This window comes from Cervus elaphus, chromosome 19 (assembly GCF_910594005.1).
Source record: "Cervus elaphus chromosome 19, mCerEla1.1, whole genome shotgun sequence".
Taxonomy (NCBI): Eukaryota; Metazoa; Chordata; class Mammalia; order Artiodactyla; family Cervidae; genus Cervus; species Cervus elaphus.
The window spans coordinates 39,582,479-39,607,575 of record NC_057833.1 but is presented as its reverse complement, the minus strand read 5'-3'; the positions used below and the strand labels follow the sequence as shown (position 1 = coordinate 39,607,575).

Below are 25,097 nucleotides of genomic sequence, written 5' to 3'. Positions count from 1 at the left end.
CGGAGCAGGCTGTACCACCGACCGGGGGCCGGGGAGGGAGGGCCACCGTCCGGCCCCTCGACCCTCGCGCCGAAACCTCCAAACCCGAGACGTCCAGCCTGTGAGGACCCCGAAATCTGCCTGACAGTGAGAAAATATTTTGGCTTGGAGGGCTTTTTATGGCCCGGAGGAGGCAAAAGTCGCAGAGAGCTGACACCGAGTCCTCCCCTGCCACGTAGCAGTGGTAAAGTCCCCAGCTCAAATTCCGAGAATTGAGCTCTGTTGATTCTTAGAACTGGGGTTCTTAGAAGTGGTGATGCAAGAAGTTTCTAGGAAAGGCCGGACACCAGGTGATTATTGCTGTTGCTGCCGCCGCTGCTGCTGCCGCCGCCGCTGTTGCCGCTGGTGCCGCTGCCGCCGCCGCTGCTCATGATCATTATTTTACCTTTTAATTCTTTTTTTCTGCTCTTGCCAAATGCTTTGGCTCCAAGTTTCCTATGTGTATCTATTGATGTAAATGTATATATTTATTTATTGTAGCTGTCAGGTGTTAAAATAAATGCCGAAGATTAGTCCCACGTCTCTCCCACTCTAGGATGTAGATTTTTATATTTTTATTATTTTATTCTTGTTGTCTTTGAGTGAATTGGCCGGTTTGGGGAGGCTTTTGCCACCCTCCCTTGTGTTGTTTTGGTTTTTGAAGAGGAGGTGGAGGAGAGGAAGGAGGGGAATTAGGGGGCGGCCGGAGCAGAAAGGACGAGACAGTGCTTGGGGGGTGATTCGGGCAAGTCTGGGGGCTGTCTGGCCCCAGACGGCGGAGAGGACGCGCGCTCGCGCTCTCGCTCTTTATGCTGCTGCTTGCGTACGGCTTGTGATCTCGCTGGATTCGTGCGGCTGTGTTTTTTTCCCTCTTTTCTCGCTTGCAAACTGCCTTCCTTGCTCCCTCGCTCCAGCCTCGCCTTCCCTCCCTCCCTCTTCTTTCCCTCGCCTCTCCTTCCTTCCCCTCTCCCGTCCTTCTTGGTCACGCCGGGAGGCGAGGAGGGAGGTTGCCCTTTCGCTCGCCCCGCTGGCTCCCTTCCACCGGCCTCGGTCCTCTAGATTCCCCACGTCCAAGCCGAGATTTTGGAGGAGAAATGCAAGCGAACTCCTCGTGGTTATTTATTTTTTTCCCTTCATAAACCCAGATGAAGTATGGGTTCTACTGTTTCCTTTCTGAGCCGCGATCTTCCTAACGAGATCCGAGCGTTTTGGTGTCCCCTTCCCCTGCGTTTTGGGGGAGGTTTAGCTTGCCTGGGGGCGGGGATGTTGAATAGTTTGGAAATTATTCTTTCTTGGTTGCAGTCTAGGGAGTCGGGAACCCCCGCGCGCTCCCTCTCCCGGTCCTGGGGAGAGAGGCTTGTGGCGGGATGGGGATTTGGGGGTGGGGGTGGGAAAGGGGTGCGCGTTTGCACCTGCGGTGCTGTTCAGAATGCGGGGACTCCGGGAACCTTCGCAGGACGGCCCAGCCAAGCGGGAAGGTGGCGGGATTTCTGGCGGTCGCGGTGTTTGTATTTTGGGCGCTGCGTGACTCGGTGTTAGCTCCCAATGGCTGTTTCCCCGCTTTCCTAAATTTTAATTTTTCCCGTGGTGCAAGCTTTGTGAAAACAAACAAAACCAAAACTGCGGGTCGGAGAGTAGCGGCGTCAGGCTTCAGATTCCCGAGGTCCTTGCACAGGGCGAGGGAAAAAGCAAACAGCCCCAGCCCGCGTTCCTACGTGCAAGACCCGGGAGGAGAGAAGGGCACTTTGTGGCCCAGGCTGGGGGACCTGGCGCGGGAGGAGGGGGCGCGGGCGCGAAGGGGAGATCTTTGTGAGTGATTTTGCAGAAATGGATTGCGAGGTTGGTTGGATTTGCAACCTGTAGCTCTCCTCGAGGGAGTAGGAATGGGGGAAGGCGGCGGCGGCGGCGGCCGGGGGCGGGAGCCGGTAGGGAGTCGGAGCCTCGGAAATCGGCTGCGCTGGGGAGCCGCGGGAGCGAGGGGGCCACTCCGCTGCCGGATGTAGTGACCGTGGTAAATGTCTTGAGAACTGTAGATTGCGTTGCCGTTATGATGCCGTGTTATTGGAACTCTGGCCAAAAATGGAACTCGTGTTGCAATAATTGAGTTTTAAAAGCTATCCCATGGAAAAGAAGTACACAATCCTACAAATTAAAAAAAAAAAAAAAAGAGGAAAAAAAGCTTGAAAAAGATCCTGTTTATGTTGTGCCCTTTCTCGAAACGTTTGTCTTGGTGGTGGGGGTCCTGACAGCTGAGCCGAAGGAATGGCCCCAAACTGGGCGCTCAAAGTCGAGAACTGTTACTGGGTCCCTGACCTCTTCTCTGAGCTCGCCATCCCCTCCAGGAAACTGATTTAATCCTTTCGGGTTTTTTGTTCAATCAGTTTATAGTTTCCAGGAGAAAATCTTGTAATGCTTTACCCCCTCCCCTTTTAAAGTAAAGTGAATGTCAGCAGATGCATTTTTTTACTGTCAAAAAGAAGAAAAAAAAATGGGGCAGGAGAGAAGGAACCAGGGAAAGGGCTGTTTAGAAATACAGTTTGTGGCTCAGAGCGATGCCACTGGCTTCCTCTACAGAGACTGCCAGTTTCCCTTTTTCTTTGCAAGGTGTGTGTGGTTTTGATAAATAACTTAAGAAAAAAATTAAGAGGGGGGCCGGCAAGATCCGTCAGGAGACAGGTATCTATTTTGCTCACTATTTACTACCAAGAGCCTTTGGCACTTGAACAGAACCTCGTAAATCTGCAGCCCAAGTTGAAGTTCATCTGGCCCTAGTCCACACGCTATTCCTGGAGGTAGCAAACATGAGCTCGAAAGGAACGAGGTGAAATCACATTCTCGCTTTAAAATATATGCTTTTTTTTTTTTTAAAGGAGAAAAGATAATGTGTCTCTGGAGGAGGAGGAAATGGAAAGGGAGTACCAGGAGATGGGCATTCCCTTCCTAAAATGACTGTAGTCGAGTTTTCAGGCCAAAATAGAAGCCTTTGGATGGGAAATAGTCCCCTCTCTCCCCATTTATAAATAGAAGTTTCCAGTATCCTACTTGGAAGACTTTCCAATACTGCAGGCCCAAGCATTGACTGATTTTAAGGGTCTGTTGATAGTGACGATAAGGCTATCTGTAAAAACCGAGCAACTTGAAGGAGAAAGCAGACAGAAGTGGGAATTCTCCAACTGGTTATTTCCTCTATGCTCAGTTTCTAAGGGTTCTACCCCTTGCTTTCTTGAAAAACAAATGTCCCATTTTTATTCTGGGTTTGGGACAGGAATGGGACTCTAAACTCTTCAGCTGTCGTTAGCTGAGCCTTAAAGAGTTCCAGTTATTGGTTGAGTAAATGGTAGCCATGACTAGATGTCAAAATTCTTCCTTCCCTCTCTCCTTTGCTGGGTAGCCACACTCACAACCCACTTTGTTGTGAAAAATTCAGAGATTCAGAGGAGGTGGTGCGGCAGCGCCACCCCTCGGTGGATGAAACTATCTATTTGCAAAAGTCAAATATTTGAAAAATATTGTGAAATGACCTTATGAAGATTTTTTTTTTCCTTTAGGAAGGAGAGATAAAGCTAGCTTAAAAAAAAAAAAAAGTTGATTTCTCAAAAGGAGGGAGAAAAACGGTTTCCAGCTAGGATGGTGTCAAAATAGGCGAAGTAGTTCGAGTGTGTGTGTGTATTTGTGTGTGTGGTGGGGGGAGGGTTGCCTGGTTGGCTTTAAATAGGCGAGTTTTCCAGGCGGAAGTAGCCCCCCCCCCCCCCCCCCGCCGCCTTAGACTTGACTTCTCTGGGCAACCGAATTCTGCTGCCTGTCTGATATTGAGATAAGAAGGAATGTTTTGGTGTTAAAAAAAAAAAATACTGACTGGAAGTCCTGTAGTTTTTGCTGGCGGTGGAGATGGTGTCTGTGGGGGGTTGGTTGGGGAGGGAGGGTTGTGGATTGCCAGGGGCAGCGGCAGGTTGATCTGTAGCCGGTTTGGAGACCTCTGGGAGTTAAAGTAGTGTGGCGCGTGCCAGCTTCCTGCACTGCGCAACAAGTGGGAAAGCTGCCGCAGTGATCGGAGCGAGAGTGCTGGGTTGTGGGAAAGCTGGCCGGTTTCTCCTCGCCCCACTGGAAGCCAGGACGGCTCCTCCCTACCCTGCCCGCCTCCCACTCCGAGACCACAGCCCCACCAGAAGACCAACTCGTCCCCACTCTCCCATCCCCGATTTAGCCAAGCGCTATAAGACTGGGTGGGACCCTTCTTCTGCCCTTGGCCTCCAGGGTCCTTTTTCTCCGTGGGAATCAGTTTATTCCCGACTTTTTTGGTGGTCGACAGGAACCTCTGCCAATACTGCCGAGTGCCATCCTGCTCTTTGAAGACAAGTGCATTCTTTCTTTCTGTTCCCAATACATTTAGGGCTGGAAAAATCTACGTATAATACACGCACGCAGCTTCAGATATTGCATTGTGGTTGCTAGAGGTGTGAGCATGGGGAAAAACGAATTACCTTCTGTAAATTAAAATGTTTTCCTGCTTTGCCCTATGGAGGCAATCCCCTCCCCCTAATACATCACAACAGCAGAAAGGTGGGGGGCAGTCAGGGGTGGAAGGCTGTGGTCGCGCGGCGGTTTTCGGACGGACTGAGTCCGCCACCTAGTGGTAGGTCTTGGCCGAGTTCCCCGCTTTGGGCATTAGACCGCGTCACCTTCGGGTCCCCAAGTATCTCAACCAGGTGCTAGGACTGATGGAGGGCACCCTCCAATGAGGAGGACACCCGATCTCCAAAGTTTTGGTAAGGCGGATGAAAATTAGAAGGCCTGAGGATGCTTACCCCATCCACTGTCGCTCAGCGACGGGCAGATATCTGCATCTGCTTAGAGAACCAAAAAGCACCCCCTTTTGAAAACACTGCCTCCCAGTCGCTGTGGCCTTTCCCGGGGCAAAGTCTACAGTGGAGGGATAGCACAAGGGCTCTAGGACATACAGCTCTTTACAGTGAGGAAACAGGCTTGATGTGAGGGTTAATGGTGAGTTAGTAACCTAACCGGAACCAGATTTTAAGCTTCTGAATTCCAGGTCAGTGACTTAAAGTCAAAGACGAGTTTGTCTCCGCCCCTTCGAGGTAGCTGAGAAAAAGGAGCAGAAGTCAGAGGGAGCCATAATTTTAACCTCTTAGGTAACCGTAAAGGGAAAGGGCTCCTTACCCAGATTTCTCCGAGGAACTTGTTTAGAAAGTATGGCCCAAGATTTTCAGTAACAGACTTTGAAAAGCCCACTGAAGCGCTGAGGGGTTGGAGCCTCAGATCTTGGGGAGGGGGTGGTGCGTGTGTTAGGGCGTGATTAAAGCCCCGTCCCTAAACTTGCAGAGATTGCACCTCACTGTGTCGGAGGCTCACATTTGGATCCTGAAATAGCTCTGACCACTCCCCCCCGCCCCCACTTACAAACTTTGATTAGTGGATTGGCGAGAAATCAGTTGTGTGCGTGGGTCCTATGGACAGGCAGAGTGTAATCCGCAACAGCTTCTCAGTAAAGTTTTCTCGCTTGGAGTTCAAAACTTAAGATGGCAAACGCGCATCCGCGTCCTGGCGGCCCCTAGCGACCACTGGCGCGCACACCCGCGGGAGAAGCCGTAGATTCCACCGCCCTGGTCAGCAGGAATCAAGTTCTGCCTCTCCCACTGCGGGAGCTGTTGCAGGCCGCGTTGGAGAAACGCGCTTCTGTTCGGGTTGGAAACGAATCTGGGGACGTGTTTGAAGAGCGGTCAAGTTTGACTCATCGTTTTCCAAGGACAGTTAGTGCCTTCCATCTTCATTAACGTGAATAAAGACCTTGGCTGACTTCTGTCCAGATCGGATTTTTAAAGGCATTGTTTGCTCTGGGAGATCATGCTTCTGCCCTCCCCCGCCAGCCTTTTTGCAAAGGCCGAGCCCGCTCCAGCCAGGATGGCCAAAATATCTTTGCTCGTGGTCTGTTGGCATTGACTGCTGGCCCTTTCTGGAAGGCAGTCGCGAGCTGGGAGCCCGGGGAGTGTCCCTTCTGCAGCTCCTCTTCAGATCTTGTTGATAAAACACATCCCTCTATTTTATTGCATTTCCTAGAAGCTTGCAGGCTTGCAAGAGCGCTGTTGGCAGGAAGTATGATAGAAATGAAAGTCAGGACATCATGTCCCTGAACACCTCCTTGGTCACCCAAAGCGACTGCAGAGGCCACCGCGTTATCAAATTCACTTTCATCTACGGTGTCCGAACCCTCTCGCCCCCCAGACAAAAGCGCGAGGGGGTGTTTCTCCCTCAGAACAAAAACAACTCGGCGGTTTGACCCTACCCCCACCCCCGCCCCAACCGCCAGACCCCCGAGACGCGACCCGGGCGGCTCCTTAGCTGAGACGCTGCGGAGAAAGGGAGCGAGGCGGCCAGAGCCCTGATGCGGGTTCCACTGCGGCGGCTCCGGCCTTATTAAAATGCCTCGTCCCTGCCTCTAAAGAGTGCTTGGCACTTCCAGATTCTCCTCTGGATTTCTCAACGAGTTATTGGAGTTATTAGATTACCAATAATCCAAAACCCGACCGGGATAGAGAAGGGGGGAGGGGGAAAGGCTTTTTCCAAATCCGGAGACTCAATCTAAACTAGGTCAATGGGAAGGAGGGGCGGGGCGACAAGGAGTCGGTTTTAAGCCTTGATGGAGGGCTCTCTCTAGTGTCAGGCAGCGGTAAAACAGGATTAGGTTTGAGCTCCCGGAACCACGGGGACTCCTAATTTCCAACAAATGCATTTACTGAATTTTAGCTTCCCTTCCTAGATTCTCACCCCATCCCGCATTAAATTGCAGCCTTCGCTTTCACCTTTATTCCACCGGGCGAAGGGATGAGAAAGTGGGATTTTATGAGGCTAAAGAGGCCCAGTCTTTACTGACCCCGCCCCCGCTGCTGAGGCGCTGCGCGGCGCAGTGTGACGCTACCCGCCAGTTTTAGGACTGGGCTGCGGCCTAAGAGGCTGCATCTTTCGCGTCCCCTACTCCCTACCCCGGGTCCCGCAGGTGCCTCTCGGAGTCCGATGAGGAGACCGATTAGGAGATGGCGCCCGAGAGTTCTAAATCCGAGGAAGGGGGCGCCCCGGGAGGGCAAGGCAACCTTGGAGCGCGCCCATGAACACGCTAGAGTTTGAGTCCAGGCTTGTGCCGAATCCTGACCTTTTTAATCTATGGTTTCAGAGAAATCGGATTCGGAAATTTCGAAATCTAGCCAGGTTCGGCCTGGCAGCTTCTATTCTGGGCGGAAATCGAGCCGAGCTGGGTTCTCCTTCTTGCCAACGTAGGCGGAAGGGGCTTTCGGTTTAGTTTTCCTCCAGCTCGGCTGGGGCGCGCTGGATGGAGACCCTCAGCTCTAGGGACTCCATCTTTTTGACCTTGAGGCCTCAACCGGCCACTCCCTTTCAAACGAGGGGACGGGGGCGGAGGGGCAAGCAAAGAGAAAGAGAAAAAGACGCACCAGGCAAACGCCGTAATGGGACAACTTGAAGTCAAGCCTGGGATAGAACGCGAAATCCTGGCTTTTAGAGCCGGCTGTGCTGCTAACTTGCCTGACTTTCCCTGTTTATAAAATTGTTGTGGGGGCAGGGTTGGACTAGGTGAACCCTAACAGACTCCTGGACCTGGCACGGACGAGGGATTTAGGGGAAAGTGCGCCGTATTCCCCGCGAGCCTCCCCGGGCGGCCCCCCCTCGCCGGGTGAATCCCCGGCGGCCCGAGCGGCGCAGGCAGCGATCCTGGCTGCCGTCGGGGCCGGCAGCTTCCTGGAAAGTTACTTCTCGTTGGAGCCGGCGATAGGCAGAGAGTGTTCTGTGAAATCCGCTGAGTTGAGATCGACTGTGTTCCGGGAATGAGAGGGCTGTGCCATTCCCCTCACTGCCCCCTGCCTTGACGGCGTAACAGGAAAAAAAAAAAAAAGGCACACATAATGTTAGCTACCGAGGTGCACGAAAAGTTTTATTTGAATGTAACCAAATTCACGGCTATCGCCGGGGCTCCGCCGCGCCTGCGGGGGGCTTCGAGGTGGACGCGCCGCGGTGCAGGCAACACGCCCGGGGGTGGGCGGTCCCTAGCAGACAGGTACGGTGTGATGGGGGTGGGCCAATCTGCCGATCTGCGCCGGCTTGCCCGGCAGCAGGGCTCGAGTTTGTGCCCTTGTGTGTGAGCAAGAGAAGAGGGCCACCTCTGGAGGTGGGAGGAAAAGGATGGGATCTTTCATATAGGCTGGCTTCGCCCTTCCCACCCCTTGTCTCTCCCTGTCTTTCTGTTGTCTTCTTTACCTTTGCCCCCCACCCCCTTTTTAAAGGGAAATTCCCTCGTTTTTCATCAAACCCTTTAAAGGGTCTGCCTTCTCAAGGTGCCTCATTTACACAGGGAAAACGCCAAAGGAGACAAAGTGTATGGAGGTGAAAAAGACCAGTCTAACTTTCACTTGGCGGTCACTGCGGCTGGCGCTGGGATGGCGTCGGGAAAGGTCTGGGCTCTTGCAGATGTCAGCTTCTTGACACCTCTGCTCTCTTGGTTGTTTCTGTGGAAGGAGTCTTGTGCTGACATTGGTGGGATGGCTGAAGCTAGTAGGCAGGGTTTCTTCTGGGTTTTGCTTGGAAGTAGTTCTGAGATCCTGGGCAAGACTTATCCCCTGGAGCCTCACTGGCCTCCCAGTAAATGGGGCCTGTTAATAAGGATCAGACACAATAATGGATGAGAAACAGCTGAGTGGTCTGTGAAAAGCAAATCAAATGCTAGTGGTGCTCCCACACCTGCAGCATCTAGTGGGTGCCCACACCCACCATGACCTATATACTCACTGTTTTGGGGTGTTCCTAAGATAAAGCTAGCTTGGAAAGGAGTGGACTTAATAAAGACAGGGGCCTTAGTGTATGTGCATTATTTGGTCAAGTCAGGCTGAGAGGTTTACAGTGGAAAGTGCCCAGCCTACAGCCTGACTGACAGTGCACCCAGGATTGTTTTGTTTGTTTGTTTCATTCCCCATCAGGAGTGAGTCATTGCCACTTATCAAGGTGAAATGGCAAATCTGCACTTCCTGTGGTTCCTAGAGTCTGTGTGACTGGAAATCCACAAGCGAGAGGGTGGTTTAAGCTGGTTAAAGGACAGCCTTAAGTATTCCAGAGTTGTTGAGGGATCTCTTCCATAGGGCAAGAGGAGAAGGTTTATAAATAAACCTCACATGTGTCTGCAGCATTCCTTTTCCAAGGAGACAATCATTGAACTTTGGTTAGGACCCATTCCATGTATCTCTCTTTGCCAATCCAAGTTCAGATGGGGAGAGGAGGAAATAGGTTCTTTTGTCTTTTTCTATCATCTCCCTTCCCCCATTTCCTTCCCTGCCTCCACTCACTCACATGCACACATTAACCCTGAAGCTGATGAGATTGAGTGACTGGCACTTGGGACCACAGAGAAATGTCAGAGTATTTGGTTACAGACTCAAGGAAACCTCTCATTTTAGAGTGCTCATTTGGTAAGACTCAGCAGCCTGGAATGGGGGCAAAGTGTCTGTGTGGGGGAAGGAACTTAAAAATGAGATTCACCCACATCAGGGTGCTGTCTTGCATGTTCTACAGCACGTAGGCTGATTTGGAAAGGGGACAAGAATTTGAGCCAGAAGACCTAGGGCTGGGTCACTCACCATTTATGTGGCCCAATATGACCTCCTTGGCCTCGGGCCCCTTTACTTGGAAAATAGCTCTGAAAAGCTGCATTTTAAAAAGAGACGAGTTGGGGGAGGGTTCAGATATTGTTTTGTTTCTGCAGCCCACTTGTGATCATAAAAGAGTCTTTCACCTAGACTTTAAATGATTTTGTTTTAGAGAAACCAGTTTGGAGAGGGTCTGTATTTCTTGAGTGCTCCCTAGCCAGTTCTCAGCTAAACCACACAGTTAAATCTCTCACCAGCAGGGGGAAGCACAAACTTGGTAGTTTGTGGCACTATATCTGATCTTAGACCCAGGAGAGATGGGATTGGAATCTTTGAAAAAGAACAAAAGAGTAGATAAACCATCTCAGGTTGGATTCTGCAGATTCTTTATTTAGCCTTAAGTGCTTCAGACAGTCAGGAGATACTGCCTGGCTGTTTGTCCTGGGCAAGCCACTTGAACCCAAGTCTCAATTTTGTCCTTGTGAACTAAGGATAAAGATATTGATCTTGTTGGTCTTATGGAATTATTCTAAGTTTTAAAGATAGTATTTTGGCAGGTTTTGAAAAGCATCCAGAGTTTTTAGGCCCCTGAAGGATCATTTCATTAATATTGAAAGAATCACTTTTCTTATTTTTTTTCTTTCCCATAAACTCAAGGACCTTTGGATGGCATACATTTTTTTACTTTGAAAAAGGAAGTAAATGTGTATATGTGTATGTAATTAATGTATGAAATCGTATTCTGAGTACTCAAGGTAAAAACATTTTTATCGCATAGCTTCGGGTGCCTGTTGTTTCCATCAGAGCCGAGCTGGATAAAGTGTTTGCTCACTTGTGGTAAAACCGCACCAGCTGGCAGGCTGCAGCTATCAGAGTAAAACTAAATATGTGTGTCCTAAAATAAGACTATAGTGGACAATCTTACATTCATTAAATCAATTTCTGCTTGTTTTTTCTCTTCCCTGCAGGTTTTAAGCAAAATTTTGGACTGTGAATCAAGGCACTGGGTAAGTAAATTGAATTATACGCTTTACAGTTTTGTGGACAAACTGTTTCTTCTGAATTTGCCAGTGCATGTGTCTCTGTGAACGGTGCCACTTTTCTTTAGATGAGATAAAGGACAGCTGATTGCCTCTCCATCACACCCCCCCCCCCCCCACTCCTTTGCCCCTGCATTTGACTATCTTAACACTATCATGTGACCAGGGCTTCCCTTACCTGTTGCTTGGTTCACATCAATTTTGCTGCCTACTATGCACCAGCAGTTCTGACAGTTGCATTCTGACAATTCTGAAGTTTAGCAGGGGAGAGACAGATGGTGGCTAGGATGATGAGATGAGATACTGATGAGAATAGCTATGATTTTTGAGAATCTAGTGTGGACCAGGCACATATCTCTAAGTTTTACCACCACAGAGGAATTAGTACTCCCCATTTGGGAAAACTGAAGCCCAGAAATCATAAAACAACCTGTTCCAAGTTACACAGCCTGCGAAAGGTATGGCCCACGTGCTAACCTTCAAAGCATGCTTTCTCTCCCCTGTCACTCACTCACTGCCTCTCAATGCTGGCGGCGTGTTTGGTATGTGGAAAAAACGTTCAACAAATACTCATTCCCTTCCTCTTTCCCCTATAGGGTTTTCTATTAACAAGTCAGGCAAAGATGATAATCTCCTAGTACAGACATGAAGAGAAATGCCTAGAGGTGGGCCATGAATTGTTCAAAAGCAAACACAAGGGAGCAGGCTGAGTCATCTGCTCTCACACTCCTGGTGAGAAGGAAACAGGTTCTAGAGGACTAACAGGATTTTGACCTTTTCTTTCAGGTGAAGAAAAAATGGCCTCGCCGGCTGACAGCTGTATCCAGTTCACCCGCCATGCCAGTGACGTTCTTCTCAACCTTAATCGCCTCCGTAGCCGTGACATCTTGACTGATGTGGTTATAGTGGTGAGCCGGGAGCAGTTCAGAGCCCATAAGACAGTCCTCATGGCCTGCAGGTAAGGGGTCTGGAAGTGGAAGGCAGATGATGGATATAAGGGGAGCGATGGTTCTGGCTGCCAGGATGGAGGGTGGGGGCCTCTTGCAGTGTTTGGGACCACATCTCATTTGTCTCTAGGTCCCTAGCACATGGCCTGGCAGAGTGGGTTCCCAGGTAGCAAGTGAATGAATACACTTTTAGAAAAGAAAGCGTTTCCATTCTGTGGGAATACAGGGAGAAGAAATCAGAGGCTGTCTCCAGAAGAGATGTGTCTGGGGCAAACAGAATGACTTTAGTGAACCAGTGGAAAAAAATGAAAAGTGAAAGCGAGTTTTTAAATATTTCTAGCAAGTTAATTTGAGATCTTTTGCTCTTTTTTTCTGTGATTGTGTTTATTTATACTATGATTATATTTCCGTGGGTGTTTCAGAGAATATGTGAGTTGGTGAAAGTGAGCTGGCTAATTCATCATATTTGTCAAGTATTTCAAATGTTCAGAGCAGTTTTACATTCCATCACCTCCCTGGATTTTCAAAGTGGCCTGTATTATGGATGGCACAATTAACTCTATTTTATAGATGATAAGATGAAGACGTTTATAGGTGAGCTGATGTAGAGTCATGAATCTTGATTGCAAGTAGAGGACATATAGAACATCTACAACAAGCACCTTTAAAAAAAATAGTGGAAAGGTTTATAGAGAGTTAAAATAATAGATGACACTAACCAAATGCTTACTGTGTTCAGGCATCAATTTGTCCCCTTTACATTTTCATTCTTGCCACAACTGTGTAAGGGAAACACTGTCATTCCTGATTTGCAGATAAGGAAACCAAGGTGCAGAGAAGTGAAGTCCCTTACCCAAGGTTTCATAGCTACTTACTAAAGTCTAGTAAGTCTAGCTCACTTCTGGCAACACGCTCAGGAAGAGTAGAATCCAGATGACAGTCCAGAATTCTGGTCTCTCCCTGCATGCTCCTTCTTGAACCTGGCATCATGGTACCAGGAGGTATAGCTTGACACTGACTTGGCTCTCCTGGGAGTATTGACCTTGTGATGGACTTTTATAAAATAATCTATGGACTTTTAGAAAACAATCTATGGACTTTTAGAAAATCAGTAAACTGTAGAAATAGGTATCATTTTATTTGTTTGTCATCAATACCCAATTTGCTTCTAAAAAATACAGTAAGATTTTTAGAATAAGGATAATGTGGTGGAGCAAGAAAGGAAATGCTTATCCCAAAGATGTAAACTAAAAATAGTTACTGCGAATGAGTGCTAAATTTAACTCTGGTAATCTGTGCAGTGAAGACCAAAAGTAATACAGGTTCTGTGACTTTGAGAAAGTTACTTGACCTCTTTGATCTTAGTTCCCCCATTTGTAATGGGAGAGAAGGATAGAATCTATCTTATAAGGTTGTGAGAAACACAGGAGAGTAGATGTAAAGTGCTTAATGACTCTCTGACATTGAGTAAACTCTCCATAAATAGCAGCTGTTGTTAACTGGCATGGAAGGTCCAGAGCTAGGTCCAGGATAAAGGGGCTGAGCGCCCCTGCTACCCATAATTGATGGCTGTAATTGATTGTTTGAAACAATTGATAGTTTCTGTAATTGATGTCTGCTATAGTGAGACATTCCTTTGTTTTACAGTGGCCTGTTCTACAGCATCTTCACAGACCAGTTGAAATGCAACCTCAGTGTGATCAATCTGGATCCTGAGATCAACCCGGAGGGGTTCTGCATCCTCCTGGACTTCATGTACACATCTCGGCTCAATCTGCGGGAGGGCAACATCATGGCCGTGATGGCCACAGCTATGTACCTTCAGATGGAGCATGTTGTGGACACTTGCCGGAAGTTCATCAAGGCCAGGTGAGCTGCCACCCGGATGGAGGCCTTGGAGATGGAAGGGATCACAAAAGATCAGTAACCCTTGATAATGCATGCACGTAGAAAAAATAATCCTCTGTGATACATCACAGGCTACTTTCCATTGCTTCTGCACACTCCTGCTATTCAGATATGCCACGTGCATCCCCACTTCTTGCTTCCTTCCATTCATTTGATTGACCCTTTCCTCCCACCCATCCTGTTGACCACGCCTGGATGCCAGCTTCTTCATTGATGTTTGTGCAGTTAGCACTTTGCTCTTTCCGCAGCTCTTCAGTTGTGTCCCAAAGCCCTTTGTGTTCCCGTTAGACTTTGCTTCTATTTTACTATTTGCATGCATGTTTTAGTTCTCCTTTAGGCTTCCATTGTAACTATTTACATACTTAGTTCCCCCACCAGACTGTGGGCTGCTGTACTCATCTCTTATGTCACCCTGCTCCTAAACGAGAGAACATTTATTGAATTACATTTGGTTCACCGGGTCTAACCCCCTACCTGGGGTCTGGTGAGATAGGACCATCATTGAAAGATGAGAAACCTGAGAGCCAAAAAAGTGAAGAGTTTTGCTAAGTAGAACAGACACTTAGGCCTTGACTTCTGTAGAATCATTTGATTCAGCTTCTCTAGGGTGATCGCAGCCCTTCTCCAACAGAAAGGTTTCCAGCCTCTGTTTGAACATCTCCAGGAGCAAGGAACTCATTGTTCCCAGAACCACGCAGTTCTACCTTGGACAGTTTGAAAGTTGAAATCTGGTTTCTTTCACCTTCATTCCTTGGTTCTAGCTCTGTTAACTGCAATCAGACAGAGCTGGCCCATTCTTCGCCCATGTAATGTCCCTTCAAGTATAGGCAGCTTGAGCTCTTTGTCTCCTGTGGGTGATAATGGTGGCAAGATCATTTACAAGTGCTTTCCCTGGGTCCAGCCTGGTGCTGGGAGCGTTCAGTAACTAGCTGCAGGTCACAGAGCTGCTGAGTGGCACCACAGAGACTAGAAACCAGGTCCTATTGCTGCAGAGCCAGGGCTTCCCACCCTGGCACGTGCTGCCTCTTCTCCAAAAGGAAACTTCCCTAAGACTCCAGGCATCGTACAGGGTGAGTTCCTTCTTCACAAGCACCAGTTTGATAATGACCCTCCAAACATGTGACACCAGCATCAAATAAATACTTGCCTCCCTGAAGCTCAGGTTTCACATGTGTAAAATGGAAACAGTAATGCCTTCTCAACCTTCCTTGTAGGATTCTGTAGGGATGAAATGAAATAAGGGCTCCAAAAGCTTTCCATTGTATAATAGGGGAATAATTAGAGATTCACAGGTATACGTACATATGGGACTTACACAAAATCACGTCTGAACAGGCACTGATTGTGTGGCTAACTCACTTGGCTTCTCTGGGCTAGATTGCTAGACTTTTAGCAGAACTGCCTTGTAACTGCAAGTGTTTCCCTAGTCCAGGGCCACGTTGCCTATGGCTAGCGGACTCCCGTGCCTGTGTGGGTTTCATAGGCCAGTGTCACTTGGAAGGTTCTGATTAGGAGGCCGGGGTCTTCTCTCTCTTTCCCTCCTGCAGTGAAGCAGAGATGGTTCCTGCCATCAAGCCTCCCCGTGAAGACTTCCTCAACAGCCGCATGCTGATGCCCCAGGACATCATGGCCTATCGGGGCCGGGAGGTGGTGGAGAACAGCCTGCCGCTGAGGAACGCCCCCGGGTGTGAGAGCAGAGCCTTTGCCCCCAGCTTGTACAACGGCCTGTCCACACCGCCAGCCTCATACCCTGTGTACGGCCACCTTCCAGTCAGCAGCTTCCTCTTCTCTGATGAGGAGCTCCGGGATGCCCGGATGCCTATAGCCAACCCCTTCCCCAAGGCTCGGGCCCTCCCCTGCGACAGTGCCAGGCCAGTGCCCAGTGAGTACAGTCGGCCGGCCATGGAGATCTCCCCTGGTGTGTGCCACAGCACCATCTACTCGCCCAAGGAGGCGGCTCCTCAGGAGGCGCGGAGTGACATGCACTACAGTGTGGCCGAGGGCCCCAAGCCTGCTGCGCCCTCAGCCCGGAGCGCCCCATACTTCCCCTGTGACAAGGCCAGCAAGGAGGAAGAGCGGCCCTCCTCGGAGGATGAGATTGCCCTGCATTTCGAGCCCCCCAATGCACCCCTGAACAGGAAAGGTCTGGTTAGCCCACAAAGTCCCCAGAAGTCTGACTGCCAGCCCAACTCACCCACGGAGTCCTGTAGCAGCAAGAACGCCTGCATCCTCCAGACCTCTGGGTCCCCACCGGCCAAAAGCCCCACCGACCCCAAAGCCTGCAACTGGAAGAAGTACAAGTTCATCGTGCTCAACAGTCTCAACCAGAACGCCAAACCGGAGGGGCCTGAGCAGGCAGAGCTGGGCCGCCTTTCCCCTCGAGCCTATGCTGCCCCACCAGCCTGCCAGCCACCCATGGAGCCTGATACCCTTGACCTCCAGTCCCCAACTAAGCTCAGCACCAGTGGGGAGGACTCCACCATACCCCAGGCCAGCCGGCTTAACAACATCGTCAACAGGTGATTTCAGAGGCAGTCGGGACTTGGGGCCGGGGCTTATCTGAGCAGGGTTCTGGAGTCACTTCTGAAGGATGCAGAGACTGTGTTCTCTTGTCTGAAATGCTGAGTGTACTGGAGGTGTGAGCTAAAGCCTATTGACTGAATTTGCCTAAGTAAGGAAGGTCCTTAAGCTTCAGTATATTTTCATAGTGAGAGAATTTCCCCTCCATGGTAGATGAGCATTCCAAGAATCCCAAGCTCCTGCGGTCTTGGTCTCAGTATGGCACGGGGCATCCTCCTGCTGTCTTGGACGGAGGGTGGCCATGGACTGCAGCACTGGGGGCGGGGAGAGACTGAGCCTGGGAGTGAGGTTTGGGCTCCGTGTGACCCACATCAGTGATCTCGGTGTGTCTGCTGTTTGCAGGGAGGCTTGGGGATAAGTAACTCTGTGGTTCCTGATCTTAAGTGGCCTCTGGGCTGCCCTGAGCACAGGGAAGAGGGATGCATGGAGGCCAAGTAGAGGCTCTGCCCTGCTCCATCTGCTGAGGCCCTTTCCTCCTGCCCACAGGTCCCTGACTGGCTCCCCCCGAAGCAGCAGCGAGAGCCACTCGCCGCTCTACCTGCACCCCCCCAAGTGCACGTCCTGTGGCTCGCAGTCCCCGCAGCACGCGGAGATGTGCCTGCATGCCGCTGGCCCCACGTTCCCCGAGGAGCTGGGAGAGACCCAGTCTGAGTACTCAGATTCCAGCTGCGGTGAGTCCCTTCCCTGCCCTGGCGTCTGCTCCAGAGGTTTGTGTGTCCATTCACTGATTGGAAGGAGCCCCTCATTGGAATTCCATTGGCATTTAAATCACCAGCCCAGATTCCCACTCTTGGAGACCTCATGTAGGGAATGAGACTGACCAAAGCAAGGGATGAAGAATCTGAGTTATTCTTGGGGAATAGAGAAGGACCACACAGCTCACTCAGCTTCCTTCCAGCAAAACTAGTGATGGGGCTGGCTACCACTAGCTTCCAGAGCCTTCTCAGGCCCTCTGGACCCAAACTGATGGTATGCATGTTAGCTTACCTTGCTTAGACTGTACATTCTCGAAGGAGAAGCATCTGGCCTTATTCATGCTTGTGTTTTCCACAGGGCCTAATGAGTCTAGCACAGAGTAGGCACTCAGTTAATATTAGCTGAACTTGATTCATTGAGCAGATGGTTAATTGACATTTTTGGATAGCTTGTGATTGGCACCCCCAGTTTTCCCCTCTTCCTCCAGCTCTGGCTCCAGTAGGGTAGCCCAGTAATACTTCTTTTAGGGGTAAGTCACCATGATATGTCATTTCCAAATTCTTAAGACAAAAGAAAAAGATGAGTTCCTTACACTGAGAGGCTTGGCATAGGGCCATGGGCCAATAGTTGGGAGAGCAGGGACTGTCCCATTCTGGCTCCCTGGCTGTTTGCTCTGCACTCCAGTTCCTTTTCTCTGGGCCTCTGTTTCTACTTCCACCATCATCTTTTGTCTCCCTATCTCAGAAGTGCTTGGGAGACATGAAGTCTAGATGGGTGCAAGGTTGACCACAGTCATCATTAATTCCTCCTTCGATGACCTCAAAGTATTTTTGACTCTGATTCGTATCTTACATTCCTGTGATGCTTGATGTTATACAACGTGCTCCTTTGAGGTAGGCAGGACAGGGGTTTGTTATCCTGATTTTGGAGATAGAGACACAGACAGAGGCTGTCTCACCCGAGGGCTTCTGTGCATGAATGTAAGCTGGTGCAGGCCACATGGGTACCTTGGGTGTGAGTTTCCTTTTCTACCTTAATATTTGAATCCATCTCCTTTCTCGGTTCCATGACCAAGACCCTAAACACTAAGAAAGAGAGAATTCTCACAGGCCCTTTGCTCTGGGCTCCCAAGAACAATGGGCAGATGGGGTACTGGGGGCTCAGTTTGGTCCTGGGAGTGGCTCCAGAGGAGAGAGGCCATGGAGCCCCACCTCCCTTTCTTGAGGTGCTGACCCTGGTGTTCCCCTCATCCTCCAACAGAGAATGGGGCCTTCTTCTGCAATGAGTGTGACTGCCGCTTTTCTGAGGAGGCTTCCCTCAAGAGGCACACGCTGCAGACACACAGTGACAAACCCTACAAGTGTGACCGCTGCCAGGCCTCCTTCCGCTACAAGGGCAACCTCGCCAGCCACAAGACCGTCCACACGGGTATGGCTCTGTAACCCATCCCCAAGCTCGCTAGGGTTCCCCGGGGCAGGATGGGGCAAGGATTCTAGGGAAAGCAGTGTGGGGCTTTGGAGCCTGGTGGGGTGAGTTAGGGAACAGGGATTGTCCTGGCCTGAGTGTAGGCCTGGCCCTGTCCCATCTCGGCTTAGTGACCCAGCCACTTTGTATTCCCTTTGTCTTTCCTTTGAGATGCTCTGTGTTGCTTCTCCACCTTCCCTGGGGTCAGAAGTGTTCGTCCCACTGTACAGGGGATGAACCTTGGCTGAGAGAGGCAGAGCTAGGTTGGTTTTTATAAACCAGAAAAACGCTAAAGCCTCTCAGGTCTCTCCAAGGGTTTGTTCCTTATCAGCTCACATTCCTTCACCAGGTAGCATCCCATAACCTGATTGTTGTCCAAAGTTGCCTCTCTCCTGGCATTTTAAATGGGCCCATTATCCCAGAAACTTTCCATGAAGGAAGATGTGGCCCTTCTATTGGTTTCCTCTGTCTGAGCATCTACTCCAACTCAGGTCCCAGCTCTCTTGCAAATAGAATCCAGCTGTAGTTGCAGCAAGCAGAAAGGAAAAGCATGTTTTTTTCTCAATGACAGAAACTAGAGCAGCCTGAGTGTTATTTCTCTGAGGAATGGGTTGACTGAATCAGCTTTACCCAAGGGAGGAGCTAGCAGAGCTTTCTTGGGTCATCTCAACTCACCCCTCGGGTGCCAGAGAGGGAAACTGAGGCCCAGAAAAGGCGAGTAACATGTCGCATCCCGAAGTAAGATCATCCTGATGACAAAGCTGGTTCCTGGGACCTCAGGCCCTCCCTGACCCATGCCTGACATTGTCTCTCCTCCTCCATGTCACCGCCTGCTTCTTGACCCTGGTCATGGGTGAGGTGTGCTGGTGTGTGTGTGAGAGAGGGGTGGCAGGTAGGGATGGCAGGCCCCTGACGCCTCTTTCTGACCCCTTCCAAGGGAAGGAAAGCCGAAGTGGCACAAGGAAAGGCCAATTGCTTTGCAATCCAGGGCTCAGGGACCGTGGAGACTTCCTCTGATTATGGCTTTCCTGTTCTTCTCTCTGCAACAGGTGAGAAACCCTATCGTTGTAACATTTGTGGGGCCCAGTTCAACCGACCGGCCAACCTGAAAACCCACACCCGAATTCACTCTGGAGAGAAGCCCTACAAATGCGAAACATGCGGAGCCAGATTTGTCCAGGTGAGCAGGGGGCGTGGGCCAAGGACCCCCACCCCGTGTGCTGATAAGAGGCTTCCGGGGGTCTGCAGCCCACCTCGACCAAGCCTCTCAGTTTGTTTGCTCTTCGCTCTTCCGTGCAGGTGGCCCACCTCCGTGCCCATGTGCTCATCCACACTGGCGAGAAGCCCTATCCCTGTGAAATCTGTGGCACCCGATTCCGGCACCTTCAGACTCTGAAGAGCCACCTTCGAATCCACACAGGAGAGAAACCTTACCATGTATGTGAGCCTCTTGGGGCCACTGGCTGGCCTGGGAGGGGCGGGGAGGTGGAGGGCTGGGGCCACAGGACTGTTCGCTTCAATCTCAGGCGAGCAGTGGAATAACCACTGAACTCTCATGGTCCTAAGACCAGATTTAAGTCTGATTTTCAAAGACAACCAGCTTGAGGTTGGCCTGAGTCTTAGTTTGTTGTTGTTATTGTGCAGTTGCTGAGTCATGTCCAACTCTTTGTGACCCCATAGACTGAAGCGTGCCAGGCTTCCCTGTTCTTCACTACATCCCAGAGTTTGCTCAAATTCATGTTTATTGAGTCAGTGACACTATCTAACCAGATCATCCTCTGACGCCCCCTTCTCCTTTTACTTTCAGTCTTTCCCAGCATCAGGGTCTTTTGCAGTGAGTAAGCTCTTCACACCAAGTGGCCAAGGTATCAGAGCTTCAGCTTCAGCATCTGTCTTAGTTTGCTCATCTATAAAGTGAGGGTATTGGGCTAGGTAATCCAGGCCTTAAGAAAGAGGTCTGGACTGTGATTACATAGACATCAGAGTCATTCATTCCTTCTACAAACACTTACTGAGTGCTTCCAGCTGGCCCTAAGCTGGGCTAAATGTCTACTTCAGAGGAGCTAAAGTGTTTGAAAAGGAGCAGTCACAGACTAGGAGGGGAACCAGAGAAATGTGGTGATATAAGGGAAAAAAAAATAGAGAAAAGACAGTTGCAGATGACCAGAAGCAAGAGGCCATGATCGGGCCACTGGAATCACAATGTTCTAGAGTGGAGTCTTGACTAACTATGGCTTATGGGTTAGTTGTTGAAATTCCATGAGCTAATAATGGTTTTTATATTTTCACATGGCTAAAAATATCAATGATATTTTATGACATGCAAATTATATAAAATTTAAATTTCAGCATCCATAAATAAGGTTTTGTTGGCACACAGCCAGGCTCACTTGTTGACGTATGTCTCTGGCTGCGTTCACGCTACAATGCAGAGCTGAGTAGTTATGTCAGAGAATGTCAGGCCCACCAAGTGTGAAATATTTACTGTCTGGCTCTCTACAGAAACAGCTTGCTGATCTCTGCCGTTAAGTGGAAAGATACTGGCCAGGGAGCTGAGATATCTGGGTTCTTATTTGGACTTCGGCAATCACCATTTTTAAGACTGTGGGCAAACCCTGACCCTCTCACTGGGCCATAGTCTTCTTTCTCTATGAAATGGTGAGAATGAGGTAGATGAGCAGGTTTCCAACTATGCTCTTGCAATCACTGAGGTTCTCAAACCCTGCAGGGCAGGACTGGAATGATATAGCAGCCTCTTTCCCTTTCCAATTTCCATTTAATTTGAAAAAAAGAGTCCCATGTCCTACAAGCGTAGAAACTACTGTTATAGATGAGGCTGGCTTTGCTGAATTTATGACATCTCTGTAGGTAGTGATGGACACAAAGATGAATGAAGGAAGAATGGTTAACCCATATCAAAATGTTAACCTGAAAAGGTGGTTATTTTCATTCACTTTTTTATCACTCCTTGAATGAATATCTTCTCACTTGCTTTTGTTCTTGGGCAAATTAATTATCTTCTCAGTACCTTAATTTCCTCATCTGAGCCTGATAATAGTGCTTACTTCTCACAGTTATGTTAAATTAATGGATTCCCTGAAGTGTTCAGAACAGTGTTTGCTGCATAGTAAGAGTCCAGTACATACTTGCTGTTATAATTATTTGCTGGACATTTAGATACACAGGATATCAGAGTTGAGTGACCCTCAGAGTATATTGACTCAGTCCCTTACAGAAAGGAAAGCCAAGGCTCAGAGAGAAATGCCATGCTCAGGGCATATGGCAGTGGGTGGCACAGATATGAGGGGCCCTTGTCTCCCAAGATTGGGGCTCTTTCTACTCACTGCACACTTGTTTTACTTTTTTCTAAGTTTATTTCCATTTTTACTTTAAGACATATTTTCTATATGAACATATTTTATTACATTTTTATTAGAGAATAGTTTTAGATTTGTAGAAAAGTTGCAAAGATAGCACTGAGAATTACCATATGTACGCAATTTCCCCTTATTACTGCTGCTGCTAAGTCGCTTCAGTCGTGTCCGACTCTGTGCGACCCCATAGACGGCAGCCCACCAGGCTCCCCCATCCCTGGGATTCTCCAGGCAAGAACACTCGAGTGGGTTGCCATTTCTTTCTTTCTCCAATGCACGAAAGGGAAAAGGGAAAGTGAAGTCGCTCAGTCGTGTCTGACTCTTAGCGACCCCATGAACTGCAGCCTACTAGGCTCCTCCGTCCATGGGAGTTTCCAGGCAAGAGTACTGGAGGGGGGTGCCATTGCCTTCTCCCCCCTTATTACTAGGGTACATTAACCACGACTAAAGAATCCACACTGGTATGTTATTATTAACTAGAATCCGTACTTTCTTTTTACTTCCTTAGTTTTTACCTAGGCTCGCTAGGTGGTGCTAGTGGTAAAGAATCCTCCGGCCAATGCAGGAAAGGCATGTTCAATCCCTGGGTCAGGAAGATCCCCTGGAGGAGGGAATGACAACCCACTCCAGTATTCTTGCCTGGAGAATGCCAGGGACAGAGGAGCCTGGTGGGCTATAGTCCATGGGGTCACAAAGAGTCAGACACGACAGAAACAACTTAGCAGCGTCAGTTTTTGCCTAAAATATTTTTCTGTTTCAGGATTACATCCGGGTACCACATTACATTTAGTTACCCACTTTATTTTTAAAGAACTTTTCCACTAAAATTATTATCACCCATTCTTGGAATCAAAACAAGAAACAGCTTTACTTGCTAATGCCTTGTTAGCTGATCTGAGGTCTATGTGTGCATATGTGCTCAGTCACTTCGGTTGTGTCCGACTCCTTGTGACCCTATGGACTGTAGCCTGCTAGGCCTCTCTGTCCTTGGGATTTTCCAGACAAGAAAACTGGAGTGGGTTGCCATGCCCACGTCCAGGGGATCTTCCTGACCCAGGGATTGAACCCAAGTCTCTTGCATTGGCAGGTGGGTTCTTTACCACTAGTGCCACCTGGGAAGCCCTCTAATATGCATACAGTAAGTTAAAGGAATATAACTGCCTCTTAAAAGCATATCTGAGATTTCCAGAATTTTCATTTGCAGAATTCAGACTGTTCTAATCCATTTGTCCAAATATATTCAGATATATTGCATTATTGCCTAAGAGGTATATTCACAGGTACTGGGAAGATTACAAAGTTTAGTGAGAAGTAGTCACCACTGTCAAAGCATCCGAGAAGGATGGTAATGTTTGGGATGCCAAGGCTTTTTTGGCATTAAGTGGCAAGGCTGGAAATCTTACAGAGGCCAAAGGGAAGAGGAATTATTTTCACCCCAGAGAGATTCAGGAAAACTTTAAAAATTAGAAGAGTTTGCATCTGAACTGCATTTTTGGCTTAGACTTGAATTTGTTGACTTAGAGCAGGGAAATGAATCTCAAGCAGGGGAAGAGCATGACCAAGACTTTGGAAAGCAGGGAAGAGACATTTGCACAAAGTGTACTTGTCCTTAGCAGAAGCCAGCATTCCTGCGGGCTCTCACCTGCCCACAGGAGGGAAGGGAAGAACTGCCCCATCCCTGGAAGGGAGAATCTCCTTCGCAAGGTCTTCGCGTAATGACACGTTTCCTGAGTGGATGACTTAACAGTTTGCCTCTGGTTCTCCCCCAGTGTGAGAAGTGTAACCTGCATTTCCGCCACAAAAGTCAGCTGCGTCTTCACTTGCGCCAGAAGCACGGCGCCATCACCAACACCAAGGTGCAATACCGCGTGTCAGCCACTGACCTGCCCCCGGAGCTCCCCAAAGCCTGCTGAAGCATGGAGTGTTGATGCTTTCCATTCGAGCCCCTTTTCGGAATCTACCCAAAGGATACTGTAACACTTTACAATGTTCATCCCATGATGTAGTGCCTCTTTCATCCACTAGTGCAAATCATAGCTGGCGGGGGCGGGGTGGGGGGAGGGGCGGGGGACGGGGCGCCAAGGCAGCTCCCCTTCCCCCACTGCCGTAAAACTTTAAGAAAATAATATTGCTTCTTCTCCTATGTGTACGGCAAACCATGTCAGCAAAAAGCAAAATCATTTTATATATCAAAGCGGGGGGAGTACGCAAACGTTCTGACTTGACTTAGTCTGCAAAATGAGGAATGTATATGTTTTGTGGGATCAGATGTTTCTTTTGTATGTAAATGTGCATTCTTTTAAAAGAAGAGACTTCGGTATGTTATCAAAGAGAGGGCTTTAATTTTTTTAACCAAAGGTGAAGGAATATATGGCAGAGTTGTAAATATATAAATATATATATATATAAAATAAATATATATAAACCTAAAAAAGATATATTAAAAATATAAAACTGCGTTAAAGGCTCGATTTTGTATCTGCAGGCAGACACGGATCTGAGAATCTTTATTGAGAAAGAGCACTTAAGAGACTATTTTAAGTATTGCATCTGTATAAGTAAGAAAATATTTTGTCTAAAATGCCTCAGTGTATTTGTATTTTTTTGCAAGTGAAGGTTTACAATTTACAAAGTGTGTATTAAAACAAACAAACAAAAAGAACAAAAAAAAAAGCTTCAGAAGGAAAAAACGTGTAGTTTTGTTCTAGTTTTCGGTTTGTATATACCTGTACAATGTGTCCTACGGTGCCTTTTTTCATGGAAGTTTTCAACAGGGGACGACTGCGCCATCCCTTTTGGAAGTGTAGGCAGACACAGGGACTTGGAGTTGTCACTAACTAAGCTCTCTTTGGGAATGTTTGTCTCATCACATTCTGCGTCATGCTTGTGTTATAACTACTCCGGAGACAGGGTTTGGCTGTGTCTAAACTGCATTACCGCGTTGTAAAATATAGCTGTACAAATACAAGAATAAAATGTTGAAAAGTCAAGTCGGTTTATTCTGGATTTTTTTCCTTGTGCTGGAGTCAGGACTTGAATGGGCCTGTTTCCCCAGCCCTTCACCTGGGTGGGCGGTGCTCATGGAGGGAAAGACTGAGGCTGGGGTTTGCGGCTGGTTGCTGGGCACGGCCCACCTTCAGCTCTTGGCAGGAGGATGGGCCACAGATGCCAGATTTTGCTCCTGTGGCGCCCAGGTCGGGGATTTTGAATGGGCTTCTTGCCTCTTATCTCTGGCTGATTCCCTCCTCTTTCTGTGTTTTTTTTTTTTTTTTTTTTTAAACTGTCTTCAAAAAAATAAATAAAACTGTCTTCATTCACTTTATTTTTCACTCAGAGCTCTAGGCTGAACTTTAAATGAACGATCTCAGTTCTGGCCCTTCTGACACCAATGTGTGGGTCCTTTCCCCC

The 25,097-nt window shown here is 48.8% G+C and overlaps 1 protein-coding gene across 5 annotated transcripts; it reads left to right on the top strand.

The window, feature by feature from the left end:
* The first annotated feature begins 201 nt into the window (after positions 1-201).
* BCL6 (BCL6 transcription repressor) lies at positions 202-24,679 on the top strand. 5 transcript variants are annotated; one of them, XM_043873947.1, is made up of 10 exons: positions 202-329; positions 10,649-10,687; positions 11,507-11,678; positions 13,315-13,536; positions 15,123-16,094; positions 16,642-16,826; positions 18,112-18,279; positions 19,365-19,495; positions 19,615-19,752; positions 23,459-24,679. In XM_043873947.1, the coding sequence occupies exons 3-10, from the start codon at positions 11,518-11,520 to the stop codon at positions 23,600-23,602; spliced, it is 2,121 nt and encodes a 706-aa protein (XP_043729882.1). In that variant the 5' UTR covers positions 202-329; positions 10,649-10,687; positions 11,507-11,517; the 3' UTR covers positions 23,603-24,679. The 5 variants fall into 5 exon arrangements, with proteins under 5 accessions (XP_043729882.1, XP_043729884.1, XP_043729886.1 ...); XM_043873949.1 differs by lacking the exon at positions 202-329 and adding an exon at positions 2,046-8,101; XM_043873951.1 differs by lacking the exon at positions 202-329 and adding an exon at positions 8,108-8,427.
* Positions 24,680-25,097: the final 418 nt, after the last annotated feature.